Source organism: Felis catus, chromosome B1 (genome assembly GCF_018350175.1).
Source record: "Felis catus isolate Fca126 chromosome B1, F.catus_Fca126_mat1.0, whole genome shotgun sequence".
Lineage (NCBI taxonomy): Eukaryota > Metazoa > Chordata > Mammalia > Carnivora > Felidae > Felis > Felis catus.
The window spans coordinates 123,113,606-123,139,177 of NC_058371.1; the positions used below are offsets into that span (position 1 = coordinate 123,113,606).

General features: G+C 34.8%; 1 protein-coding gene across 3 annotated transcripts in view; it reads right to left on the minus strand.

Annotated features, from left to right (window-relative positions):
* RAP1GDS1 (Rap1 GTPase-GDP dissociation stimulator 1) overlaps nt 1–25,572 on the minus strand; it is a 177,548-nt gene that overhangs the window by 128,282 nt on the left and 23,694 nt on the right. For all 3 annotated transcript variants that reach the window (XM_023252920.2, XM_023252919.2, XM_023252921.2), the window contains exon 2: nt 23,092–23,199. In XM_023252920.2, coding sequence (XP_023108688.1) covers nt 23,092–23,199 — 108 coding nt within the window. The remainder of the gene's footprint in view (nt 1–23,091; nt 23,200–25,572) is intronic.

The window sequence follows — 25,572 nt, forward strand, 5'->3', positions numbered from 1 at the left end:
ATATATTCTACAAAAAAGGAATATGTACAAGCATTACCAGCTGAGGCTAGGGACCCTAAATTTGAAACAGCAACATTCCATACTATTGGGTGATTTTATTTTATTTTTATTTGGCCAACAGCTGAAGGGTACTAGAATTGGAAAGTGAAAAAGGTAGACAGTTGGTATTATCCAAGGTATGAAGAAGAGGGAGGTAGAAGTGTATACCTATAAAATACTCATTTATCCATCAAACCCAGGTGAGATGTCAATCCCCATGTGATACTCTGAAAGACTCTTAAAATATGACTTGAATCCAGCTGTTTCCCCAGTACTTTGTAATCAGCTCTATTACATAATGTATTATATTGTATTAAAATTTATCTACCACTTGTCTGTCTAAACTCTCCAGGGCAAAGTACCAATTAATGTGTGGTGGTACCCAACTAATGCTAGTTGAATAGAATTGCCCTGCCCTGAATAAATGAAAAAGGCATACACAATTAATACACACTAAGTTCAAACAGAGGTATGTATAAACTGTTATAGAATATTAAAGATGGAGCAACCAAGTTACATTTATTGATGTTGTCATAGGCACAGTTACTTCTAACAGAAAAGAGAATAGAGCTTGTAAGATTGCCTTATATTTTAAGAACTCTCCCATCAAAAATGAAGTTTTCTTGTAGAATTACCTATCACTAGCTCATGCAGAGACTAAACTTTTCACTTTGCATTAGGCTAATCAGGCCTTAGATTACATGTTTTCAAAAGCAAACATATGCAAAAATGTTCTTTAAACCTTCAGAAATCAGTGCAGAAAATTACCTTGCCTTTATATTATCCCTCCCACATATACACATCAGAAAGAAAAGATGATCAATCCATAACTAAGTTATTATGAGCCAAACGAAAACATTCTGTTTGCTCCTTTAGTACAATGAATAGAAAAGATGTGTAATACTTAACTATGGGAAGAGAAAATTACATGCATCTAAAATGAACTCACCTCACAGAACATTGTGTGCTAAAACCTAGACTTTGAATTTATGTCTTTTTAAAAAGCCCATTACTCTGCCTTTTTGAGCCTCATTTTTGGGTTTATCCCAATGAATATTAAAAAACAGAGGTCATGGAAAACCTCAGTAAAATCAGTTATAGATTCCTCTCTGGAAAGTTCTAATACTAATGGCATCATTCTTCACTAGCAGCTATCCCAAAACATAAGTATTATGCCACACAATCCATTTTGATATTTCAGTAGAATACATATTCCACTTGTGATGGGTACTTTAAAAAAATATATTTATCTTGAGAGAAAGAGAGCATGTGTGTAGGAGTCAGGGAGGGGCAGAGAGGAAGGAGAAAGAGAGAATCCCAAGCAGGCTCCACACTGAGTGTGGAGCCCAAAGTTGGGGCTCAATTCCAGGAACTATGAGACCAGGACCTGGGCCGAAACCAAGAGCTCTGCTGCTCAACTGACAAGCCATCCAGGTACCCCTGTAACGGTTACTTTTATGTGTCAACTTGGCTGGGCCACAGTGCCCAAATATTTGTTGGAACATTATTATGGATGTTTCTGTGAGGGTATTTTTGGATGAGATTAACGTTTAAATGCATAGAGTATGAGTAAAGCTAATTGCCCTCTAAACGTGGCTAGACCTTATCCAATCAGATAAAGGCCTACATAAAACAAAAGACTAACCTCCCTAACCTTTTCTCCCCACTCCTCCACCTACCCTATTCCCCTCATCCTGAGCAAGAGGAAATTTTGCCAGTAGACAACCTTCAGATTTGAACAGCAACATTAGCTCTTCCCTGGGTTTCCATCCTGCCAACCAACCCTGCAGATTTTGGATTTACCAGGCTCCATAATCAAGTAAGCCAATTTCTTAATATAAATCTCTCTCTCACCTACACACACACACACACGCACACATATGTATAGATACACACACATATATTCTATTGTTTCTATTTCTCTTGAGAACCCTAATATACCTCTGCCCCTAGAAAAGAGGATCATCTTATCCTCCTAAACATTTCTAAGGAAGAACACACACATGCCATGCAGATAGTAGGAAAAAATATTCTCAACCTTGGTTCTATCACCTTATATCAATATACTACTGTCTCTTTGTCATACAAAGACCAACTGAGGAAATGAGAAATGTGATAGTTATCTCCAAATAAAGAAGGTCTGTTAGGGAGGAAATATTGTTTGTTTATCTAGGAGCTACAAATAGGACCAAAGAGTGGCAACTGCAAGGATGAACAATCAATATTAAAAAGTATTTTCTAGTCTTAGGTCTATAAGAAAAGAAAAGAAAAGAAAAGAAAAGAAAAGAAAAGAAAAGAAAAGAAAAGAAAAGAGAAAAGGAGAAAGAAAAAAAAGGAAAAAGAGAAAGAGAAAGAAAAAAAAAGAAAAAGAAAAACAAAGGGATTTTCTTAAAAATAATGGAGCTCTTCATAAAGCCTGAGTAACTATTTGAACAACACCTTCCATGAACAAACACCTTCCTTGGCCCCGAAAATACTTAGCCAAACAGGTCTGCAAGTATAACAGAAGACACTACAAGAATTGTTCCCAACCTTAAATATAATCATCTATGTCCTCACTGCTTTCTATTATTATTTACTATTCTCTTCCATCCTCTACTATTGTCCCCTTCCTTCTCTGACTTTTCTCTACCTTATCTTTCTCCCCATTCTAATTTCATCATCCACTGCTTAACTGTTTTTAAGAATACAGAAATGAGAGAAAATATCTAAGAAAAAAGCAAATACTTTAGATAAAAGATCTCTCTGTGCCACACACAATTGTATCCTTATAACTGTATGGATTTTTTTTATGACAATTTTCCTTTTCTCCTTTCTTTAGATATGTAAGTAAATTCTGTTGTCTTAGAGATGATAGGTTGAATCTTACTTTCCCATAGGACAAACAGTTGCTTTTATTTTTCTCTTCATTTTCTTAATAACACAATGACAAATATATACTCACTTTTTTTTTTTTAAGTTAGAGTCTTTGACAAAATTCCACAAATCTTTCTTCAAAGGTCTAGCACAAAGTTCATAATTAAATTCCTCTAAACAGTATGACAGTGTTTTATTTATAGATTAAACCAACTAACAGATTGTGTCAACACTGATGTGGCCTTTGATTCATCCTAGACATTCTTTTCAACCCCACTAAAAAGATATTGTCTACATTAGAACCTTGTTACTTAAAGTTTGATCTACAGATTAGCACATCAGTATCCCCTGGGAGCTTATTAAACATGCAAATTGTTGGGCCCCACATAAAGCTACTGAATCAGAACCTGAGGATAGAGCCCAAGCATTTGTGTTTTAATAATCCTTCCAAAGTGGGGCACCTGGGTGGCTCAGTTGGCTAAGTGCCTGACTCCTGATTTAGGCTCAGGCCATGATCTCCCAACTCATTAGATCAAGCCCTGCATCAGGCTCTGCGCTGACAAAATGGAGCCTGCTTGGGATTCATTCTCTCTCTCTCTCTCTCTCAAAATAAATAAATAAACTTAAAAAAAAATCCTTCCAAATAATCTTTATGTACCCTATAGTTTGAGAACCATTTGTACAGAGCAGTGCTATCCGATGAAATATAATGTGAGCCACATAAACAAACATTCTCTAAGCAGTCATGTTAAAAAAGGTAAAAAGAAACAGACAAAATTAAGTTTAATATGCATTTTATTTGTATAGAATATTATCATTTTAACATGTAATCAACACAAAAATTGAGTCATTTGACTTTTTTTTTTTTAATGACTATCTCTGAAGTTATAAATCATCTCAATTTCAGTTAGTTCCCTTTCAAGTGCTCAATAGCCACCTGGGTATCAAAGTTACTATATGGTCAGCCCAGGTCTAGAATTGGTTGAGAAGAAGCTGGGTCCTTAATACAGCATTTTCTGAGTTCTATTTTAACATTTGTGTTAAGGTAGACAGACATAGCTTGAACTCATATGAAATCCTGGAGTTTTGCTATCAGCAGCTTTGTAGTTTGAGAAACAAAGAAACCAAAGCTGAATATGTAAAAGAATCTATATCTAAATCTAAAAAAAAGACATTTTTTTTTGTTCTCAAAAAAAGATATTTATCAAAGGTGTAGTTTTTCTTAGTGTTCTAAGTTTTTAAACATTTGATCTTCATATTTGCATCAAATGTGTCTTTATGTACAAAAGGTATGTTTTCCCTACTTAAAATGCCTAAAAATTAATAGCTACATTTAATCTGTACATGATAATTAAGTGCCTTTAATAGTATAATTTAATGAAATGTATTCCTTGCCCAATGGATGCATACATTTTTGAAAGAATAAGCAGAATTATATAATATGAAATGCTAGATAAAGCTTTCAATGTGAAAAATGTTATGTATAATACTGTTAAAAATCCCATGCTTTAGGGGCGCCTGGGTGGCGCAGTCGGTTAAGCGTCCGACTTCAGCCAGGTCACGATCTCGCGGTCTATGAGTTCGAGCGCCGCGTCAGGCTCTGGGCTGATGGCTCAGAGCCTGGAGCCTGTTTCCGATTCTGTGTCTCCCTCTCTCTCTGCCCCTCTCCCGTTCATGCTCTGTCTCTCTCTGTCCCAAAAATAAATAAACGTTGAAAAAAAAAATTAAAAAAAAAAAAAAATCCCATGCTTTAATCAGGTGGTAAATCAATAAGGTTTTAAAAAGTTAAAAAAAAAAAAAAGTGGTTAATGAGGTTAATGAACCAAAAGCATCAGCATGCATACTATTAGTCAATCACGGCACAACACAGTATAAAGTAGTTCATTCTGTTTCATATAAAGTAACTACTTCTAGTGTCTTCTAAAACAAACAAAAACCAATTCAATCAACAAATGACAAACTGATATTTTTTAAACAGTTTGTTTAAAGTAAGTAAACAAGTTTGAAGTAAGTACGAGAGTCAGATCATGCCTTTAGTTCATTTTATGATTATTTCCTTTTGATTTGACAGAACTACTTTTACTTTCTTAAGGTCAGCAAATATATGTACTCCCACCAGACACTGAACATACCTCTATTACAGCACTTATGAAAAATTATAATTTTACATTTACTTATCAGTCTCTATCACAGAATAATAAGCTTCTGAGGGCAAGGACTAAATTTCTGCCATTATCAGGAGACATCACAGTATTTGCAACTTACTAAATAAAACTCAGTGCTGAATATACGAATGAATGAGACCTGAAGATGAGATGTGCAGTCAAAGTATGATATGACTGCACATGATGTTCCACATCTAACTTTAAACTAAATAGTTAATGTTTAACCAAAGCAGTATGACATATCATGGCAGTATGAACTTAACTATATTTGAAAACTCTACAAATATTCTAATAGGTCCATCTACATTCAATACATGGACTTTTTTTTTTTTTTTTTACTCTAGCCACGAATAACTGATATGCCAGATCACAAATGTCACACAGTGTTCTCTACCACTGCTCCAACAGCCCTGTATAACTACAGAGGAAAAAAAAATTACTTCTGTTTTACCTAAATGTGCTAGCTTTCTTAAATCTCAAAGAGTTATACAATGCATTGGGTTTTTTTTTTGTTTAAGTGGTAGTGAAACAGCTGAAATTACCAAGTGAATTATCTGTCAACAGTAGGCACTGAATACGATTAGCTTCTATTAAGAAATTTAGAGAATAAAGATTTGTTGTATATAGCCCATTACATGAATATTATGCTAGAAAATCATACCTAAACTCTACCTTACTAAAAACACAAAATATTCATATTTCCTTAGTTGTTAGTGATTTTCAAATATGGTATATAATACCTTGGCCTTCATCAAGATCTTATTGTACAGCAAACAAAAAATAATGTAGTGTCTTATATTCATATAAAAAGATACATTATTGATTTACCATGCATTTCTTCAACTAGAATCACTCCATTTTAATGTGCTTCTAAAAAGTATTTCTTAATTTAGGATCTTTTCCATTTCCTGGCTCTTCTTCCCTTACTTTGACTATCTCAGGCAGAGTTATTAATCTTTTACTCTATTTTGTCTTTAATGTTACGACTATTTTTCCAATTTAACAATTTTGCTGTTGGTCATTAATATTCACATATATTCCTAACTCAAAAAAAATGAAAGTTGCAGTTAAAAATAAATGAGTCACAATGAAAAATAAAACTACTTTGCTTTTATTTATTAACTTGGTATAAAACATATTCCCATGGTGTGATATCTCTTTCAGTTTTAACATAATGGAAAAACTATAATTTTATGTGAAGATTTACATGAAATCAAACTTCAAAAAAGGGGAAGAATTTACTTTAATTACCTACTTTTCTGGCTAGTGTTAGAAACTTTTAAAATAGTCTCTAGTGGGGCTCCTGGGTGACTAAGTCGGTTAAGCATCCAACTTCAGCTCAGGTCATGATCTCACGGTTCATGAGTTTGAGCCCTGCATAGGTCTCTGTGCTGACAGTTTGGAGCCTGGAGCCTGCTTCAGCTTCTGTCTCTCTCTCTCTCTCTGCCTCTCCCTTGCTAGCGTGCTCTCTCTCTTAAAAATGAAAATAAAACATTAAAAAAAATAGTCTTTAAGGCTAAGTATTTAAAACACTTTTAATTTATAAAATAACTTATATGTATACTTCATTATTTCAGTAAATCTTAAACTACCAAATTCACATGATATTAAAAACTCACTAAGAGGTATCTATATAAAAGTACATTAAAGAAGAAAAATCAGAAGCAATCAAGTTCACACTTTCAGTGTTGAATAATATAAACATAAACTGGCAAAAAAATGAGTATCTAAATTTATAGCTATAGCACAATTCAAAAGCTTATATGATGTAACTTTGTGAACAGTTTTCTTGTACTAAAAGTAATGCTTTACCTGATATTATCAATCAACAAGAGAAAGAATAAAAACTGTATGATCATTTCAATAGATGTAGAAAAAAGCATTTGACAAAGTACAATATCCATTCGTGATAAAAATACTCAACAGGATAGGTCTAGAAGGAACACACCTCAACATAATAAGGGCCATATATGAAAAACCGACAGCAAACATCATATTCAACGGGGAAAAATTGAGGGCTTTTCCCCTAATGTCAGGAACAAGACCAGGATTCCACTCTTACCACTTTTATTCAACATAGTACTGGAACTCCTAGCCACAGCAATCAGACAACATAAATAAATTGGTAAGGAAGAAGTAAAACTTTCACTATTTCCAGATGACATGATACTATATACAGAAAACCCTAAAGTCACCACCAAAAAACTACGAGAACTAATAAATGAATTCAGTAAAGTTTCAGGATACAAAAATCACTGTACAGATATCTGTGGCATCCTATACACTAATAATAAATCAGGAGAAGATGAAATTTAGAAAATCCCATTTAGGGATGCCTGGGTGGCTCAGCTGGTTAAGTATCCAGCTCTTAATTTCAGCTTAGGTCATGATCTCACAGTTCATGAGTTCGAGTCCCATATCAGGCTCTGCACTGGCGTTGCTGAGCCTGCTTGGGATTGTCTCTCTTTCTCTCCCTCTCCTTCTCTCTCTGCCCATCCCCTACTCATTCTCTTTCTCTCTCTCTCAAAAAATAAAAATCAATCCATTTACAATTACACCAAAAACAGTAAAATACCTAGGAATAAACTTAACCAAAAGAGATGAAAGACTTTTACTCTGAAAACTGTAAAACACTGATGAAAGACATTCAAGTAATGCAAAAAAAAATGGGAACACATTCCATGCTCATGGACTGGAATAACAAATATTGTTAAAACAAATATTGTTAAAAACAAAAATTGTTAAAATTTACTGCAATCCCGATCAAAACACCTACAGTCTTTTTCATGAAAAAAGAACAATCTTTAAATTTGTATGGAACCACAAAAGACCTTGATTACCAAAGCAATCTTAAAAAAAAAGCAAAAACAAAAACAAAAAACTGGAGGTAGGACAACTCCAGACTTCAAGTTATATTACAAAGCTGTAGTAATTGGGGTGCCTAGGTGGCTCAGTCGGTTAAGCCTCTGACTTTGCCTCAGGTCATGACCTCATGATTTGTGGATGTGAGCTCTGTGCTAACAGCTCAATGCCTGGACACTGCTTCGGATTCTGTGTCTCCCTCTCTCTTTCTGCCCCTCCCCCACTCATGCGTGCGTGCTCTCTCTCTCTCAAAAATAAACATTGAAAAGAACTTTTTTAAAAAGCTGTAGTAATCAAACCAGTATGGTACTGGCACAAAAACAAGCACACAGCTCAACAGAACTGAATAAAAAACCCAGAAATAAACCCACGATCATATGGTCAATTAATCTTTGACAAAGGAAGAAAGAATATCAAAGTGAAAAAGAAGTCTCTTCAACAAATGGTGTTGGGAAAACTGGACAGCTACATGCAAAAGAATTAAACTGGACTATTTTCTTTCACCACACACAAAAACCCTCAAAAGACCTAAATGTGAGACCTCAAACCATAAAAATCTTAGAAGACAGCATAGGCAGTATTTTCTCTGACCCTGGTTGTAGATACATTTTTCTAGATATGCTTCCTGTGGCAAGGGATGTAAAAGCAAAAATAAACTAATGGAACTACATTAAATAAAAAGCTTCTGCACAATAAAAGAAACAACATTCTAAAAGACAATGTATAGAATGGGAGAAGACACTAACAAATGACATATGTGATAAAGGGTTAGTATCCAAAATATATAAAGAACTTATACAACTTAATATACCCGAAACAAATAATCCAATTAAAAATGGGGAGAACACACCAACAGACATTTCTCCAAAAAAGACATACAAAAGGCCAACAGACACATGAAAAGATGCTCAACATCACTCATCAGCAAGGAAATGCAAATCAAAAGTGCAATGAGATATTACCTCATCTGTCAGAATGGCTAAAATAAAAAACACAAGAAACAGCAAGTGTTGGCAAAGAAGTGGAGAAAAAGAAACCTTTGTGAGCTGTTGGTGCGAAAGCAAACTGGTGCAGGCACTGTGGAAAACAATATGGAGGATCCTCAAAAAGTTAAAAATAGAACTTCTCTATAATCCAATAATTGCACTACTGGACATTTATACAAAAAATACAAAAACACTAATTCAAAGGGATACATGCACCCTGATGTTTATAGTAGCATTATTTATAATAGCCAAATTATGGAAGCAGCCCAAGTGTCCATTGAAAGATGAATGGATAAAGAAGATGTGATATATATATATATATATATATATATATATATATATATATGTCATGTGATTTATATATATATATATATATCATGTGATTTATATATATATATATACCATCAAAAGAATGAAATCTTACTTTTCAGTGACATGGATGGAACTAGAGAATATTATGCTAAGTGAAATAAGTCAGAGAAAAACAAATACCATATTATTTCATTCATATGTGGAATTTAAGAAACAAAACAAGTGGACAAAGGAAAGAGAGAGAGACAGAGACTGAGATTAAGAAATAGACTATAGAGAACAAACTATATAGAGAACAAACTGATGGTTACCAGAGAGGAGGTGGTTGGGGAAATGGGTGGAATAGGTGATGGGGATTAAAGAATACACTTATCATGATGAGCACTGAGTAATAAATAGAAATGCTGAATCACTATACTGTATACCTGAAACTAATATCACACTGTATGTTGATTATATGGAAATTAAAATTTTTAAACTTAATTAAAAAATTGTATGACACCCCTACAAAAAGAAAAAAAAAAGTAATGCTTTACTGACTGTACTTCTGAAAACTTTGAGGGCTATATAGTACTGAATTGAGAAATTTCCTAGAATGTTTATCAGACCATTTAATAATCACTCATTCTACAATACACAATTCATACTGTTAATTTTAATTATTCTTCAGGTACTAATTCTTATTAGGTAAGTATTTGTCCCTGAATAAGCAAAGGAAAATATAAATCATACTGAACCTTACTGGTATACTAAATGGCCTTCAATCTGAAATTGTAAAGCTATGTTGTCCTTCCCATTCTTTTTTTTTTTTAATTTTTTTTCAACGTTTATTTATTTTTGGGACAGAGAGAGACAGAGCATGAACGGGGGAGGGGCAGAGAGAAAGGGAGACACAGAATCGGAAACAGGCTCCAGGCTCTGAGCCATCAACCCAGAGCCTGACGCGGGGCTCGAACTCACAGACCGTGAGATCGTGACCTGGCTGAAGTCGGACGCTTAACCGACTGCGCCACCCAGGCGCCCCTGTCCTTCCCATTCTTAAGAAAAACTTCCTCTAGTAATAATTCTCCCAACAAATAATTTTATCATAAACTTTATAATATTAAAAATAATATTTTTAGTATTAATTGATTAGGCTAAAGGTTTATGCTTTAAAGGTAAACTCCTCTTGATTTAAAAAATTCAGGGGCGCCTGGGTGGCGCAGTCGGTTAAGCATCCGACTTCAGCCAGGTCACAATCTCGCAGTCCGTGAGTTCGAGCCCCGCATCAGGCTCTGGGCTGATGGCTCAGAGCCTGGAGCCTGTTTCCGATTCTGTGTCTCCCTCTCTCTCTGCCCCTCCCCCGTTCATGCTCTGTCTCTGTGTCCCAAAAATAAATAAACGTTGAAAAAAAAAAAATTAAAAAAAAAATTCATTAAGACTATTTTTTTAATATGAAAGAAAACTTTTATATTAAATCAAGAGGTATTATACTGAATGATGAGGCATTAAAAGGGCTGCCATTAACAGCAGAAATTAAAGTAAGATACTATCCATATAATTGTTATTTACTGTTTTGCTGGTATTTCAAGCTAACACAGTAAGTCATCTAGAATTACAAGGGAAAGAGGAAGCAAAAATGTGACTGTGCAGATGTTCTGATTGCAAAATCAAAAAGAACTAGTTGAAGTTTTATTTTAACTACTAGGTGGGTTTAGAAGGTAGCTGAATACAAATAAAAATATAAAAATCAATACAGATTTAAAATTTTTCTCCAATAACCACTTAGAAGTTATAATGGCAAAAATTCCATTTGCTATAACAACCAAAAAATGTAAAATAATACGAATACTTAAAATGAGGTATGTATGGAAAGCATATGTACCAAACTACATCTCACTGAGACACAAAAAAACTTAAACAAAAGAAGATATAATCTGTGTTCTTAGATTGTTACAGGAATATGACAATGCAAATTTCCAAAATTTCTGTTATATACTAAACCCATGAAAATAAAAATTTTTGACAGATTTATAGAGAAATTTCCTCCATAAAGCTAATATAATTAAAATAGCATGGCTACAACACAATAATAGACAAACAGATCAATGGTGTAGAATAAAACTCCAAAATTGGCCCAATTACATTAAATTAAGTAGTTATTATATGATAAAAGGAGCATCATCAACCAATAGGGAGACTAAACAACACAGAGTATTGGGGAAAAGTGACTGTCTAGAAAAAAATAAAATTAGATCATCACCTTATACCGTATATCAAAATAAGTCATAAACACAATTCTATCAATTAATTATAATATGTATATTTTATTAAAAAGTTTCCATTAGGAAAATGATTAAATGTTTATTATTTCACAAACTCTCTCATTTATAGAATTGAAGGAGTACATAATGGTGAAACTTTAATCTTTGTTTCAAATGGGTACTCAGGAAATCTGAATTACCAGAGGTAAAAGTGAAAATATTTAAACCATGTAAGGAAGGTTGCTAGAGGAAACACAACCACCATGGACTGTGGTACTATGGAGGTAAAAGGTATGATACTGCCCATACATTTAATATCAGCTTCAAACATTTATAATCACAGTAAAGACACTGAATACAGATTAATCAATCTATTACTTTGTGCTATTTTCCTTTAAATATCAACTATACCCTTCTGTTGAGAATTTCCATTAAATATCAACTATACCTTTCTGTTAGGAATGTATTAATTCATTTCTAATTCACTGTATCAGTCAAAAGTCCAATCTATATACCTCATATTCTTTAACACATTCAGAACATACTGGGATAGTGCTTAATTGATGAGAGAAGCCAGTTACACAAAACAATGAGCAAAGTTGGCAAAAAGAGAGAGAGGCAAACCAAGACAAACTCTTAAGTCTAGAGAACGAACTGATGGTTCCCAAAGGGGAGGTAAGTGGGGGATGGGTTAAACAAGCGATAGGGATTAAGCAGGGCACTGGTGATGAGCACCGGGTGTTTTATGGAAGTGTTGAATCAGTATATTGTATACCTGAAACTACTATTACACTATGTTAACTAACTGGAATTTAAATAAAAACTTAAAAAAAAAAAAAAAAAAAAAGAAGAAGCCAAGTGTGCCTGGGTGGCTCAGTTGGTTAAGCATCTGACTTGGCTCAGGTCATTCATAATCTCGTGGTCTGTGAGTTTGAGCCCCACATCTGGCTCTGTGCTGATAGCTCGGCGCCTGGAGCCTGCTTCAAATTCTGTGTCTCCTCTCTCTGTGCCCCTCTCCCAACCTGCACTCCATCTCTCTCTTTTTCTTTCTCTCTCTGTCTCAAAAATAAACATTAAAAAACTTTTTAAATAAAAAATAAAAAATAAAATAAAAAATAATAAAATAATAAAAAAAATAAATAAAAGAAGCCAGTTACATCAATCAAGCATATAACCACAGAAAACCCACAGTAGCTGTCCAGGCAGAGTTACATGCAACCCTGTTCTGTTGAAAAAGAATGTCAAAAAAACAGAGCAGCACAAACCCCATCACTTTTCCCTCAACAATAACTTAAAAGTGTACTCCTTAGTGATAGTAAGTCAGCATTGGTACTATGAATATTGAGGACAGATCCTTTTAAGTATATATTTGGCATATAGCATCATTTCTCTTACATATTTTACTCTCTGTTAGGAACAGAAGAAGTTTTTCAAATTTAGCAAACTTAAGAAGCAAAATGGTAACATTTATAGCTAATGTTAGAAAACCAGGTCTTCTGCCAATGTTTTAATCACAAAGTACAAATACCAATGGAAGCTTATCTCCTTCTGGAGAATGCACAAAACAAGTGCTTTTATTGCTCCTTATGAAGTACAGCTTAAAAGCACCTCAAAAGGCAAACAGCGTCCAGTATCATAGTTATACTTTTCTTCTGTTGCTAATCTCATGGCCTGCGACAGATTTCAAGACGGTCTTTCTCATTCCTCCAATCAGATTCAAGCCTTTCTGCAAACTCCTGGATACAAATATATTTGGATATACACCGTCCTCTTCTTTCTGCTTTTGACTAAGTGCACAGAACATACCTTGGAACCAATATGCTGCCTCTTCCTTAGAATGTGACCCTTGACTAATGAACTTAAGTTCATTATTTTAAATGTCTTCTTATATATGTCCTCTCCTACACTGAATAACCCAATTGTATTTTATGATGTTGCATTTTCCATCATATCACACTGGGCAGCCCAACTCTTAAACCCACTTTAATCAGCCACCAGCCACCATTCAAGAAACAATGGCTTATAGAAATCAAGTATTTGTAAATACCTTAAAATTTAAAAAAAATTTTTTTTTTTAACGTTTATTTATTTTTGGGACAGAGAGAGATAGAGCATGAACGGGGGAGGGGCAGAGAGAGGGGGAGACACAGAATTGGAAACAGGCTCCAGGCTCTGAGCCATCAGCCCAGAGCCTGACGCAGGGCTCAAACCCACGGACCGCGAGATCGTGACCTGGCTGAAGTCGGACGCTTAACCGACTGCACCACCCAGGCGCCCCAAAAATTTTTTTTAAATGAGACTCAAGTAGATGGAACTAGAGAGTATTATGCTACATAAGTCAGAGAAAGACAAATATATGATTTCACTCATATGGAATTTAAGAAACAAGACAGATGAACATATGGGAAGGGAAGGAAAAATAAGATAAAAACAGAGAGGGAGGCAAACTATAAGAGACTCTTAAATACAGAGAACAAATTGAGGGTTGCTGCTGGAGGGAATGTGGGGGGCCCTAAATGGATGAATGGCATTAAAGAGGGCACTTGTTTGAATGAGCCCTGCGTGTTTTATGTAAATGATGAATCACTAGGATCTATTCCTGAAACCAATACTACATTGTACGTTAACTAACCTGAATTTAAATAAACTTTTAAAAAATGAGATTCAATATATAATCAATATTTTAAAAACTGTTAATAAGGTTTATTTTATTTTATTTTATTATTTTATTTTATTTATTTATTTTGGTACTAAGTCTTTGAAATCTACAGTGTGCCTAAATTCAGACTAGCCTCATTTCAAATATTCAATAGCCATGTCAGTGAAGGAATACTGGACAGTATGAGTTTAGAGGATTCCTGTGGAAGACTAAAGAGTATAGTGCTCCCTGGGTTTTTCCACATTTAACTGTTTTGTTGTTGTTGTTTTTAATAGCCTTGATACTGAGCAGCTTACCTCAATATAAAATACTTATTCCTTGAATTTTTTTTAAAATACTGTTTCATTATTGAATTGCTTTTATATTGCAATATATTGCTAAGAAGTCTGATGCCAATCTGATTTTCTTTCCTTTTTAAATAACTTGACCTTTTTGAATGTAGGTCCTAAGGATTTTTTCTTTGTACTTATTTTTACTTTTAAAGTAAAAGTTTTTGGGGAGCCTGGCTGGTTCAGTCTATAGAGCATGCAACTCTTCATCTTTGGATTTTAAGTTTGTGCGCACATTGGGTGTAGAGATGACATTTTTAAAAAAATCTTTAAAAAATAAAGTAAAAATTTTACTAGACTAACTCTCTGAGTTGACCATTACAGGTCAGTTTTTGCAAGTACATGGCTGGCTCTTCCACATCATGTAGATTGTGGTCTTTATTTCAGAAAAGTTCATAGTTTTAAATATTAGCTCTGTTTCAGTGGTTTTTTTTTTTTTTTTCCTTTAGGGCTTCAATTGTGTGTATGTTGGATCTTTTTGCCTATCTTACATATCTATCATTTTCCCTCTGATCCTTTGTTTTGTCTTCATTCTTTTGCCTATTTTCTTCAAAGCCCCTTAATTTTCAGTCACCTCTATTCTTTCCTGGTATCTTATAATCTAGTTTTAATTACTAACATGATTCTTTTTCAGGGTGCCTGGGTGGCTCAGTCAGTTAAGCTTCTGACCTCGGCTCAGTCATGATCTCAGTTTGTGGGTTTGAGCCCTATGTTGGGCTCTGTGCTGACAGCTCAGAGCCTGGAGCCTGCAATGGATTCTGTCTCCTTCTCTCTCTGCCCCTCCCCTGCTCACTCTCAAAAATAAATAAACATTACAAAAAAGTTTTTAAATGATTCTTTTTCTTCAATCAGTCTTCTAGTTAACTCTTATTTCACATCATCCTGGTATTTATCCAATTTTATTCCAAGTATCTGAAATTCTTACTTGAGGATTTGTTTTCATATATGCAAAGACTTAAAGATATTTAATATAGATCATGGTGTTCTGTTACTGATAACTGCTTTATGGTTTGCTTAGGAAGAAAACTTTTAATAGCTAAAATGTTGGTTCTTATTTTCTGCTTTATTCATTATAGCAATTTGTATGTTTATCGCCTACAATTTCAAATTCTGTATATACAAGCAATAAAAATATATGGAATAAGGGTAAGATCTGGGATCAACATCTAGGTTTCTAGTTCAAAAGCTCCCTCTTCTGAACTTAAACCAAAGGGGATTATTAGTGTGTCTTCTAATTTTATGGTTTTCTTACTTGTACAGAACACTTAATTTCCCTATTTTGCTTCCTTCTTTCCATCCACCACCAAGTCTGCAAGGCAGAATAAGCTCATCCTCAAAAGTGGCACTCACTTGATCCGTTACCTAGGGTCCTGTTTTTAAGTCTCTTCCTTTTGATATCTCAATAGCAAATATTCTAATCAAATCTAAGACCAGATCTTAGTATTTTCTCAGGCTAGGACTTTTTCTTCCTAAAGGCAATTTTAAAATGTACTATCACCCTTGGGGTCCTGGTTCAACCAATTTTCCTTTCCTCTTTTCCATGCAGTTTCTGCAGTCTCAATGAACTCTATCATGGCTCTGATGCTGAGTAGGCTAGATTTTGATATTTATTTCTCTCCCTAATAATTTGAAGGTTTTAGTCTAACTTCTAGTTATGCTTAAGACATAAGTTATGTTAATTGGTTTTACTTGATCTCTTTGTTGGACTGCTTCCTGGAGTGTCCGGCCCTGGACAGTGTATGACTCCTTTTTAATATAGTAGTCCTCTCAAGTGCAGGACACATAACAAGCTTTTAAAACACACACAAGACAGAAACTTAGCCAAAATGACAAGATGGAGGAATTCTTCCCAAAAGAAAGATCAAGGAGAAATCACAGCCAGAAAATTGCTCAGAACAGATATAAACAATATATCTGAACAAGAATTTAGAACAACAGCCATAAGACTAATAGCTGGGCTTGAGAAAAGCATAGAAGACACAAGAGAAACCCTTGCTGCAGAGACCAAAGACCTAAAAACTATTCAGTTTTTGCTATAACTGAGATGCAAAATAAACTAGGTACAGTGACAGTGAGGAATGAAGAAGCAGAGGAGAGAATAGGTGAAATAGAAGATAAAATTATGGAAAATAATGAAGCTAAAAAAAAAAAGAGGGAAAGGAAATTACTAGATCACAAGAGGAGAATTAGAGAGCTAAGAGATTTGAAAAAATGAAACAATATCCACATCATAGGGGTCCCAGAAGAAGAGTGAGAAAAAGGGGCAGGAGGTTTATTTGAACAAATTATAGCTGAGAACTTCCCTAGACCGGGGAAGGAAACAGGCATCCAAGTCTAAGAGGCACAGAGAACTCCCTTCAAAATCAACAGAAACAGGTCAACACCACAACATATCATAGTGAAACTGGCAAAATACACAGATAAAGAGAATTCTGATAGCAGCTAGGGACAAACGGGCCTTAACCTACAAGGGTAGCCACATAAGGGTAGCAGCAGACCTGTCCACTGAAACCTGGCAGGCCAGAAGGGAGTAGCAGGAAATATACAACGTGCTGAATAGGAAAAACATGCAGCCAAAAATCCTTTATCCAGTGAGGCTGTCATCCAAGACTAGAAGAAGAGACAAAGACTTTCCCAGACAAACAAAAACTAAAGGAGTTTGTGGCCACTAAACCAGCCACGCAAAAAATTCTAAGGGGGACTCTCTGAGTGGAAAGCAGTAAAGACTACAAAGGACCAGAGAACATCACCAGGAACAGGAAATCTTCAGATAACAGTATGGCACTAAATTCATGTATTTACCTGATATCTTTGTTGATCTGTATGAGTTTTTAGAGAATGTGTGGAAACTTCTGACTTAGGTCACTTGCTCCCACTATTCTATGGCAATCCAGGAGTCTCAATTCATCCAGTACTGTCAATGTCTTTTTGGTGGACCATTTTCTCTACTTTAGTCTCCTCTATTCCACAATGCTATCTTTATTTAGTAAAAACTGAACTTTGATAATCTATGATTAGCACCACTAATAAGCCCTTATGGACTATGGACACAATAACTACAAGAATCACATAAAAGAAAACTATGTAAATGAGGTAAACAACGTAACAAATTTGGCTCGCAAAAGAAATATATTGCCTCTGTGGTACATCGTACGCTTCTGTGGTACATTAAAAAAATTGAAATCCAGATATTACTATGAAAGAAGTAAAATAATTTTTTGTTTCTACTAAATTTGCAGTAATCTTTCATGGTCAGTGATTTCAGATTTAACATGGCTATTGAAAACCATTTGATAACAAGTTTCAAAGTCCCTTAGGAAATAATTTTGTTACCCAAAAGTAAGCCAATTCAGAAATATTAAAGGGTGCCTGGATGGCTCAGTCGGTTGGTTAAGCGTCTGCCTTTGGCTTAAGTCATGATCTCACAATTCCTGAATTCAAGCCCCACATCAGGCTCCCTACTGTCTGCACAGAGGCCGCTTCAGAGCCTCTGTCCCGCTCTCTCTGCTCCTCCCCAACTTGCGCTCCCTCTCAAAAATAAATTTAAAAAAGGAAACATTAAAGGTATGAAACAGACTAAAAGCAAATGACAACAGCAAGTTCTGTTAGAAAAGATTCAGAGTAATCTACATTAGCAGTTTGTATACATAATCTGGTATGCTTAGGATTATAGCCTAGAAGGGAGCCAAAAATCAAAATAAAGAATAAAAAAAAGAACAAGGGCTAAGAAATATCCTAAGACAAGTAGAGGAATACAATATAAAGTTAGGAATGGGGAGCTATATACTAAATACATTTTTCTTTAAAGACAAGAAAACTGGTGTTCTCTCACAGGGTTGTTCTACAGAAAATCAACGTTTATGTGACTCTTGTATGAAGTCAGGCAACTAACTAAACAAAGTTAGAGTACAAAGATACATGATTCAATGAAACAGAGGAAAACAGCCTAATCCTTTAGAACAAGAATTTAAGGCTGTGTTGGTGATCATGCTGGCATTGTTTTGTGGTTCCCTCAGCAACAGAACATGGTCCCCATGCTCTTACAATGGAATAGAATTTTTTACCATGAATGGACTGTTAATTTTTTTTTGTCTTTGGACCTTTGATTTATGCTAGTAGTTTGTCTGACAAGGTGATTTAGATATCATACTCTCTAAGGACAATTCCTGTCCTAATGTTTAGGGATGAAAATGTGGCCTATTGTTTTAAATTTTCAAATAAGCATGAAATAGAGTAAGCATACTACAATAAGCATTTACAGAGAATCTTCTATTCTCTGAATCAAAAGAGACAAGAGTAAACAGAATCTGATATCTTAGTGGGTGGCCTTCAAGTATTTACTAAAAACATTTTATGTTTTTATTTTTTTCTAAGTTTATTTATTTATTTATTCTGAGAGAAAGAGTGCACGCACATGCAAGCAGGGGAGGAGCACAAAGAGAGAGGGAGAGAGAGAGAAGTAGGCTCCACACTGTCAGTGCAGAGGCAGACACTGGGCTCGAACTCATGAAAACGTGACTTGAGCTGAAATCAAGATTTGTAAACTTAACTGACTGAGCCACCCAGGCGCCCCTAAAAACATTTTAAAATTGAGATCTGAAGTATTTATGAGTAAATAATTGCTTCTATTATTAATTTAGATCAGAGATTTACACAAAATACTTAAAATGTTTTCCATAAAACCTGGTCAGTATTAAAATGTTCTAACTCATGCCTCTTAAGATTCTGGTGTGTGCGTGTATGTGTATATATATACACATATACATATATGTATATGTGTATATATATACACATATATATGTATATATATACACATATACATATATATAAAACATTACTCCAAAAATTTAAGAAAGAAATCACTCTGAAGTCATACATCAAAGCAAATATTCTAATTTCAGATTATGATTTTTGATGGGCAATTCAAATATACTAAATTCCCAGTGTAAAAATTTTAAAAAGCATAACTTCTTTCCTTTCAGATTTGTCCTTTCCAATGACAGGTTAGTAGATTGTAAAATAAAAATTTAAGTTCAGATTTTATTAACACACATTACCATCTTGTACAGAATGGAGAAATCATTGTTTCTTTATCAGGTGCAATTCTGGTACAAAGAGGGATATTTTTAGCTAAAACACCTGACACTAAGGAAGAATTATGACACCAGAAGGTCTCTCTAAAAAAAAAAAAAAAAAAAAAAAAAAAAAAGCCAGTACAGATTCACTTAAGTTAAATGTTTTATAATTTTACCTTGAAGAGGATGAAAGTAACAATGGATCAATCACTTCAAGGAAGAACAACTGTAGAAAATAAAGATCTTACCAATTTTTTTTTTTTTACTTTTTCTTGTTTAAAAGCTACATGCTAATTTTAAAAAAATAATCAATACCTATAAAATAATCCATTTGTCTGTAATTCAAGGGAAAAAAAGTTTATATATCATTCCCCTCTTTAGTAATATAATTTGAACCTATTTTAAAGAAAAAGCAAAAATTCAAGACACAATATTAAAACCTAGCTTTTGGAAACAAGTTTGTACTCTATACACTCAGCAAAAAGCCACACTTTACTCAGAATATAATTTTTTTATTTGGGAGTTCAAAATAAATCCAAACTAAGAGTTCAAATCCAAATGCTAAATTCTGTCAGAGCAAGGGAAGTAACCTTATAGTGTCTATTCCTTTTCCTTTACATGGTGATGATAATCTCTCTTCATGGGACTATAGGAAAGATTAAATAACAGATATAGTCCCAAGTCCAGTGTTGAATACACAGGAGGCACTCAATCAATGACAGATATCACTCTTAAGTCATAGACTGAACATTTCCACGAACTGTGTCTTCCTGTGTCAAATTCTTTAGTGTCAATAGTCTTAGAGGTAAGGACACATGAATTTTGTTACAGAGTCTTAAAAAGACATATTCCTTTGCTCCCTTCTTGGGGAGTCAAGAGTTAAACTGGTAGCATTTGTTGGTTTATTAACACCTTGTGGCTATTTGGCCTTAACACTATAATATACAATTTCAAGGCTATTTTCAATCAGTGGGTTCAACGAGTAAGTCTGCAATGGATCTGAAATTTAATCCAACAATTATATACTTGTATTCCTTAAATCTATTCTTCAAAAAGTTATAAACTTTTGCTTCCTTTTTTCATTTCTCTAATTCAACTTCACTTCTCTGTCATTAGTCTTTCCAGGACAGGACTTAACAACCCTCTACATATAACCAAGAACACTGCCTCCATATCCTTCAGTTCCTAAACAAACGATCCATCTAGAAAATTCTTTCATCAAACAGGGAAAAAAAAAAAAAAAAAAAAGGCCACCGAAAACAAGAGTATAATAAAACAACTCTTCCCAAAAAAAAATGAGCTTGAGATATTCAATTTATTTAGGCTTAATCACATGATTATGTAAATCTGCCTATACAGGCATGTTTAAAAATCAGGTTCTTTCTAGTCCTCTAGACCTATGCTATCCAAAAGAATTTTCTGTAATCGTGGAGATGGCTTATATGTGTGATCTTCAATAAAGTAATCACTAGCCAAATATGGCTATTGAAAAGTAAGACTAGGGGCGCCTGGGTGGCGCAGTCGGTTAAGCGTCCGACTTCAGCCAGGTCACGATCTCGCGGTCCGGGAGTTCGAGCCCCGCGACAGGCTCTGGGCTGATGGCTCAGAGCCTGGAGCCTGTTTCCGATTCTGTGTCTCCCTCTCTCTCTGCCCCTCCCCCGTTCATGCTCTGTCTCTCTCTGTCCCAAAAATAAAATAAAACGTTGAAGAAAAAAAAAAAAAAAAAAAGAAAAGTAAGACTAAGGAAATTACTTTTAAATTATTAAATTTAAATAGCCACATATATCTACTACAATGGACGGCACAGCCTTAGACATTCTGCTTTTCTGTTGTTTCTCTTTACCATGGTGAACCTTGCTCTTATTGAACTCCTTGTTTCAAACCCTTTCTCTGTTATCTCTAAGATTACATAGCTGGACAGAGTTACAATCTCAAAAGCAAAGAGAACTACTAAAAAAGAATTTTCCAAGCTAGCTTTAAAATGTGCTTTTCGAGGAGCACCTGGTTGGCTCAGTCGGTTGAGTGTTTGACTTCAGCTCAGGTTCGTGAGTTCAGGACCCACATCTCGCTCTGTGCAGACAGCGTGGTGCCTGCTTCAGATTCTCTCTTCCCCCCCTCTCTCTCTGCCCCTCCCCCTTTCAAAATAAACAAACATTTAAAAAATGTGCTTTTTGATGGAGAGTACTGCAATCATCTTAGATTTTCTAAGCATAGTACACTAAAAAATAAAGTAAAAAAGAAATAATACAAATATCTGAGTGTTTGAAATTAAAACTCTAACACTACATACTTTCTCCTGAATTCTTTGACAGCTACATAATTAGTCCTAGAATAAGATAATGGTGTAATTAAAAACTAGTACAGGGGCGCCTGGGTGGCGCAGTCAGTTAAGCATCCGACTTCAGCCAGGTCACGATCTCGCGGTCCGCGAGTTCGAGCCCCGTGTCAGGCTCTGGGCTGATGGCTCAGAGCCTGGAGCCTGTTTCCGATTCTGTGTCTCCCTCTCTCTGCCCCTCCCCCGTTCATGCTCTGTGTCTCTCTGTCCCAAAAATAAAAATAAACGTTGAAAAAATTAAAAAAAAAAAAAAAACTAGTACAGCACAAGCCATAGCAGGACAAAGAATTAAGGGAGCAGATAAAAATCATTCTGTACCTGTTTTCTGTGATACTACAAAAATTAATGAATGGAAATATGATGGATCAAGTGCAACAATACGTTAGCCAATGAAGAGCTGTATAATTTTTATCCCTGTTATTATTTACCACAGCATCAAAGATCAAGTCTTACTTCAGGTTTAAGGGATTTTTGGATGACTTACGGCTCTTTCCAATTAAATCTAAGCATAAACATTATTTTACATTATTTTAAAATAAAATTATTAAAATAAGTTGACTTTTATTAAAAAGGAACCACCTGAGTGGCTCAGTTATCAAGCATCCTACTCTTGATTTCGGCTCAGGTCATAATCTCAAGGTTTCGTGAGTTCGAGCCCTGTATCAGCCTTGGCACTGACAGTGTAGAGCCTGCTTGGGATTCTCTCTCCCTCTCTCTCTGCCCCTTCCCTGCTCATACTCTCTCTCTCTCTCAAAATAATAAATAATAATAACAATAAAATAAAAATAAAAAGGTGACCATAGGATCTCAGAAAAAATTTTTAGGTGTTTTAAGCTCCCCTCTGCTTCTCCTCCCCAGTCTCCCCACAAATGCACAGAAGTCTTGTTCAAAGAACAAAGGTAGGTGTTAAGAAGAAAAAACAACTATGTTGCTTATCTGTTAGGAATGAAATAATGGTCTCTCTCTGGGGCTGATATTAATGTCATCACCACCAATCAATTCCTCCTTTCTTCTGCCTATCAAGTTGGCTTTCAGAACTTTGAGAGTGGCGGTGGGGTGGGGGGGGGGGGTAGGTGGGGGGAATATGTGAAACAACCCCAGTATTCTGGGATAGGATTCAAAAGAACTCAAGTTATGTGAATGCAAGTTATGTGCTAAACTACATACCAATTGCTAAATGACTGCTGATTTGACTTTTTTGTTTGGCATTCGAAACATAATGAAACTTACTATTCTGGGCCAGGGCTTGAAGCAGACAATCCAAGCATCCTTCTAAACTATCCTCAGTTCTGTCAACAGCTGTTATCTTCAACTTCTTCAAGGTATCACTGAGATTATCTGCGTGTAGAAAAAAAGAGAAATCAGAAATCTCACTAACATATGATCATCATGTTTCATGACAGTTATCACTAACAGGCAACAGGCCCTCATTATTGTGAATTAACTCCCACATACATTACAAAATGGCAATCGACTATACTATTACAAATTTTTTAAATCAAATGTACCCATTTAACTTGGATATGAAATATTCAATCTGTATCCATTAAGATACCAGGAATATTCAGGAATAATACAGGTTATCACAGAACATTTTTCTCGGGATTCTTATTCCATAGTTAGCTTGTTCAGGAAACCAGCCATGATTAATTGAAAAAAAAAACTGAACATCCACAAAAAAATTATATAGCTTTGCAAATAATATCTTGTTTCATTTTTGGCTTCCTCTGCTATATTTTAAAGACATAAAATGAAAACGAAGGTTTAGAAAAGTTTCAAATAACGTGACTTAGGAGTGCCTGGGTGGCTCAGTCGGTTAAGCATCCAACTTCAGCTCAGGCCATGATCTCCCAGTATGTGGGTTTGAGCACTGCATTGGGTTCTTTGCTGACAGCTCAGAGCTTGGATCCTGCTTCAGATTCTGTGTCTCCCTTACTCTGTACCCCTCTCCCACTCACGTTCTCTTTCTCTCTCAAAAATAAACAAACATTTAAAAAAATGTGACTTAAAATAATACAAAGCTGATGACTATAAAGCCTACTTTAACACTGCCATTTGAAAAACACTTCAAACCAAAGTACTGCTTGAAGCCAAAACATGTACATTTTGGATTATAAAGCTGTGCTCTCATGCTAAATTATATGTGGATTCTGCTACACCATAGATTGTCAAAATCTCTTTACACTATTAAAAATTCAGATTCTTAAAGGGCTTTTATTTACATCAGTTATTTCTATTGACATTTAACATACTAATAATTAAAACTGGGACTTTTTAGGATTTATTTTAGTAATTTACTTAAACCTAATATTATAAAACTATTACTTGTTAAAATTATTATTGTAATACAAAATATATTACAAAAACAAAAAACTCACTGAAAAAGAATGGTATATTATTCTACATTTTTACAAATCTCTATAAATCTGCCTTAATAGAAGATAACTGGATTCTCATATCTGCTTCTGTACTCAATTTCTATAATTTGTCACTTGGGTTGAGTAGATGAAAAAAATTCAGCCTTACATATATACATAGTTGGAAGATCAGAACAGTATTTTAATAGCCTTTTCAGATAATCTTGGATAGTCTTTGATACCATACCAAACCTTGAAAAGTGGTAGTTTTTTAAAGGTTGGTTGCCATGAGAAATCTGAAACGATTTTAATAAATGCTTCCAATTCTCACATTCAAATCCACTGATCTCTTGCTATTTGAATCCTTCATGCAGGTGAGATATTTATCATCAGTGCATTGGTCATTTAAAAAATTAGGTCATGGAGTTATCTTCCAAATATTGACACATTTCATTGTACTATTTCAAAATATCACATTTATTAGTATCATCACTAATCTTACTAAAAGACACTTTGTAAATACTGGTGAAATGTCAAGCTGAAGGTATACAAGTTTTTCAAAATCCTTTTTTTTTATGTTTATTTTTGAGAGAGACAGAGCATGAGTGGGGGAGGGACACAGAGAGAGGGAGACACAGAATCCAAAGCAGGCTTCAGGCTCTGAGCTGTCAGCACAGAGCCCGACAGGGGGCTTGAACCCAGGAACCACGAGATCATGACCTGAGCAGAAGTCAGATGCTTAACTGACTGAGCCACCCAGGTGCCCCCAAGTTTTCCAAAATTCTAATCTCTTACAAACTTCAATTTTACTACCAGCAACAAATACTGTCAGTTGTTTTTCTTAAGTGAAAAATTAACTTCATTCATTTGTGAGAAAACGTCTTCTAAATATGAAAAACCAGTTTGTCTTTCAGTTCTTTCAAATAAAAAATGTTTTTCCATGGAAAAAGGTACCTTGGTCAGCTCATAACTCAAACAACTGCACAAGTGCTTCTCTTCAAAACAGCCATCAGACTTTGCAATGCAATGAAAGTGTTTTATGAGCACCTTCCATTACACAGAATATTTTTTAAGTGTGTTAAGGAGACTGAGATTTTTTTAAACATTTTTTCCTGCTTCATCATGGGTATTCTTACATGAAACTGGTGTGTGTGTGTGTGTGTGTGTGTGTGTGTGTGTGTGTGTATGTACATGTACATATATTTTACTCTAAGTATGTCATGGTGAAGAATACTACTAGTATTAATACTAGTTTGGTGCTGCTACTACCCTGATTCACATATACTAGAAAGCACCCACAATTTTGTACCCATAATTGCTTTTGTACTATTAAGGGAAATGTCAACAGAGTGAA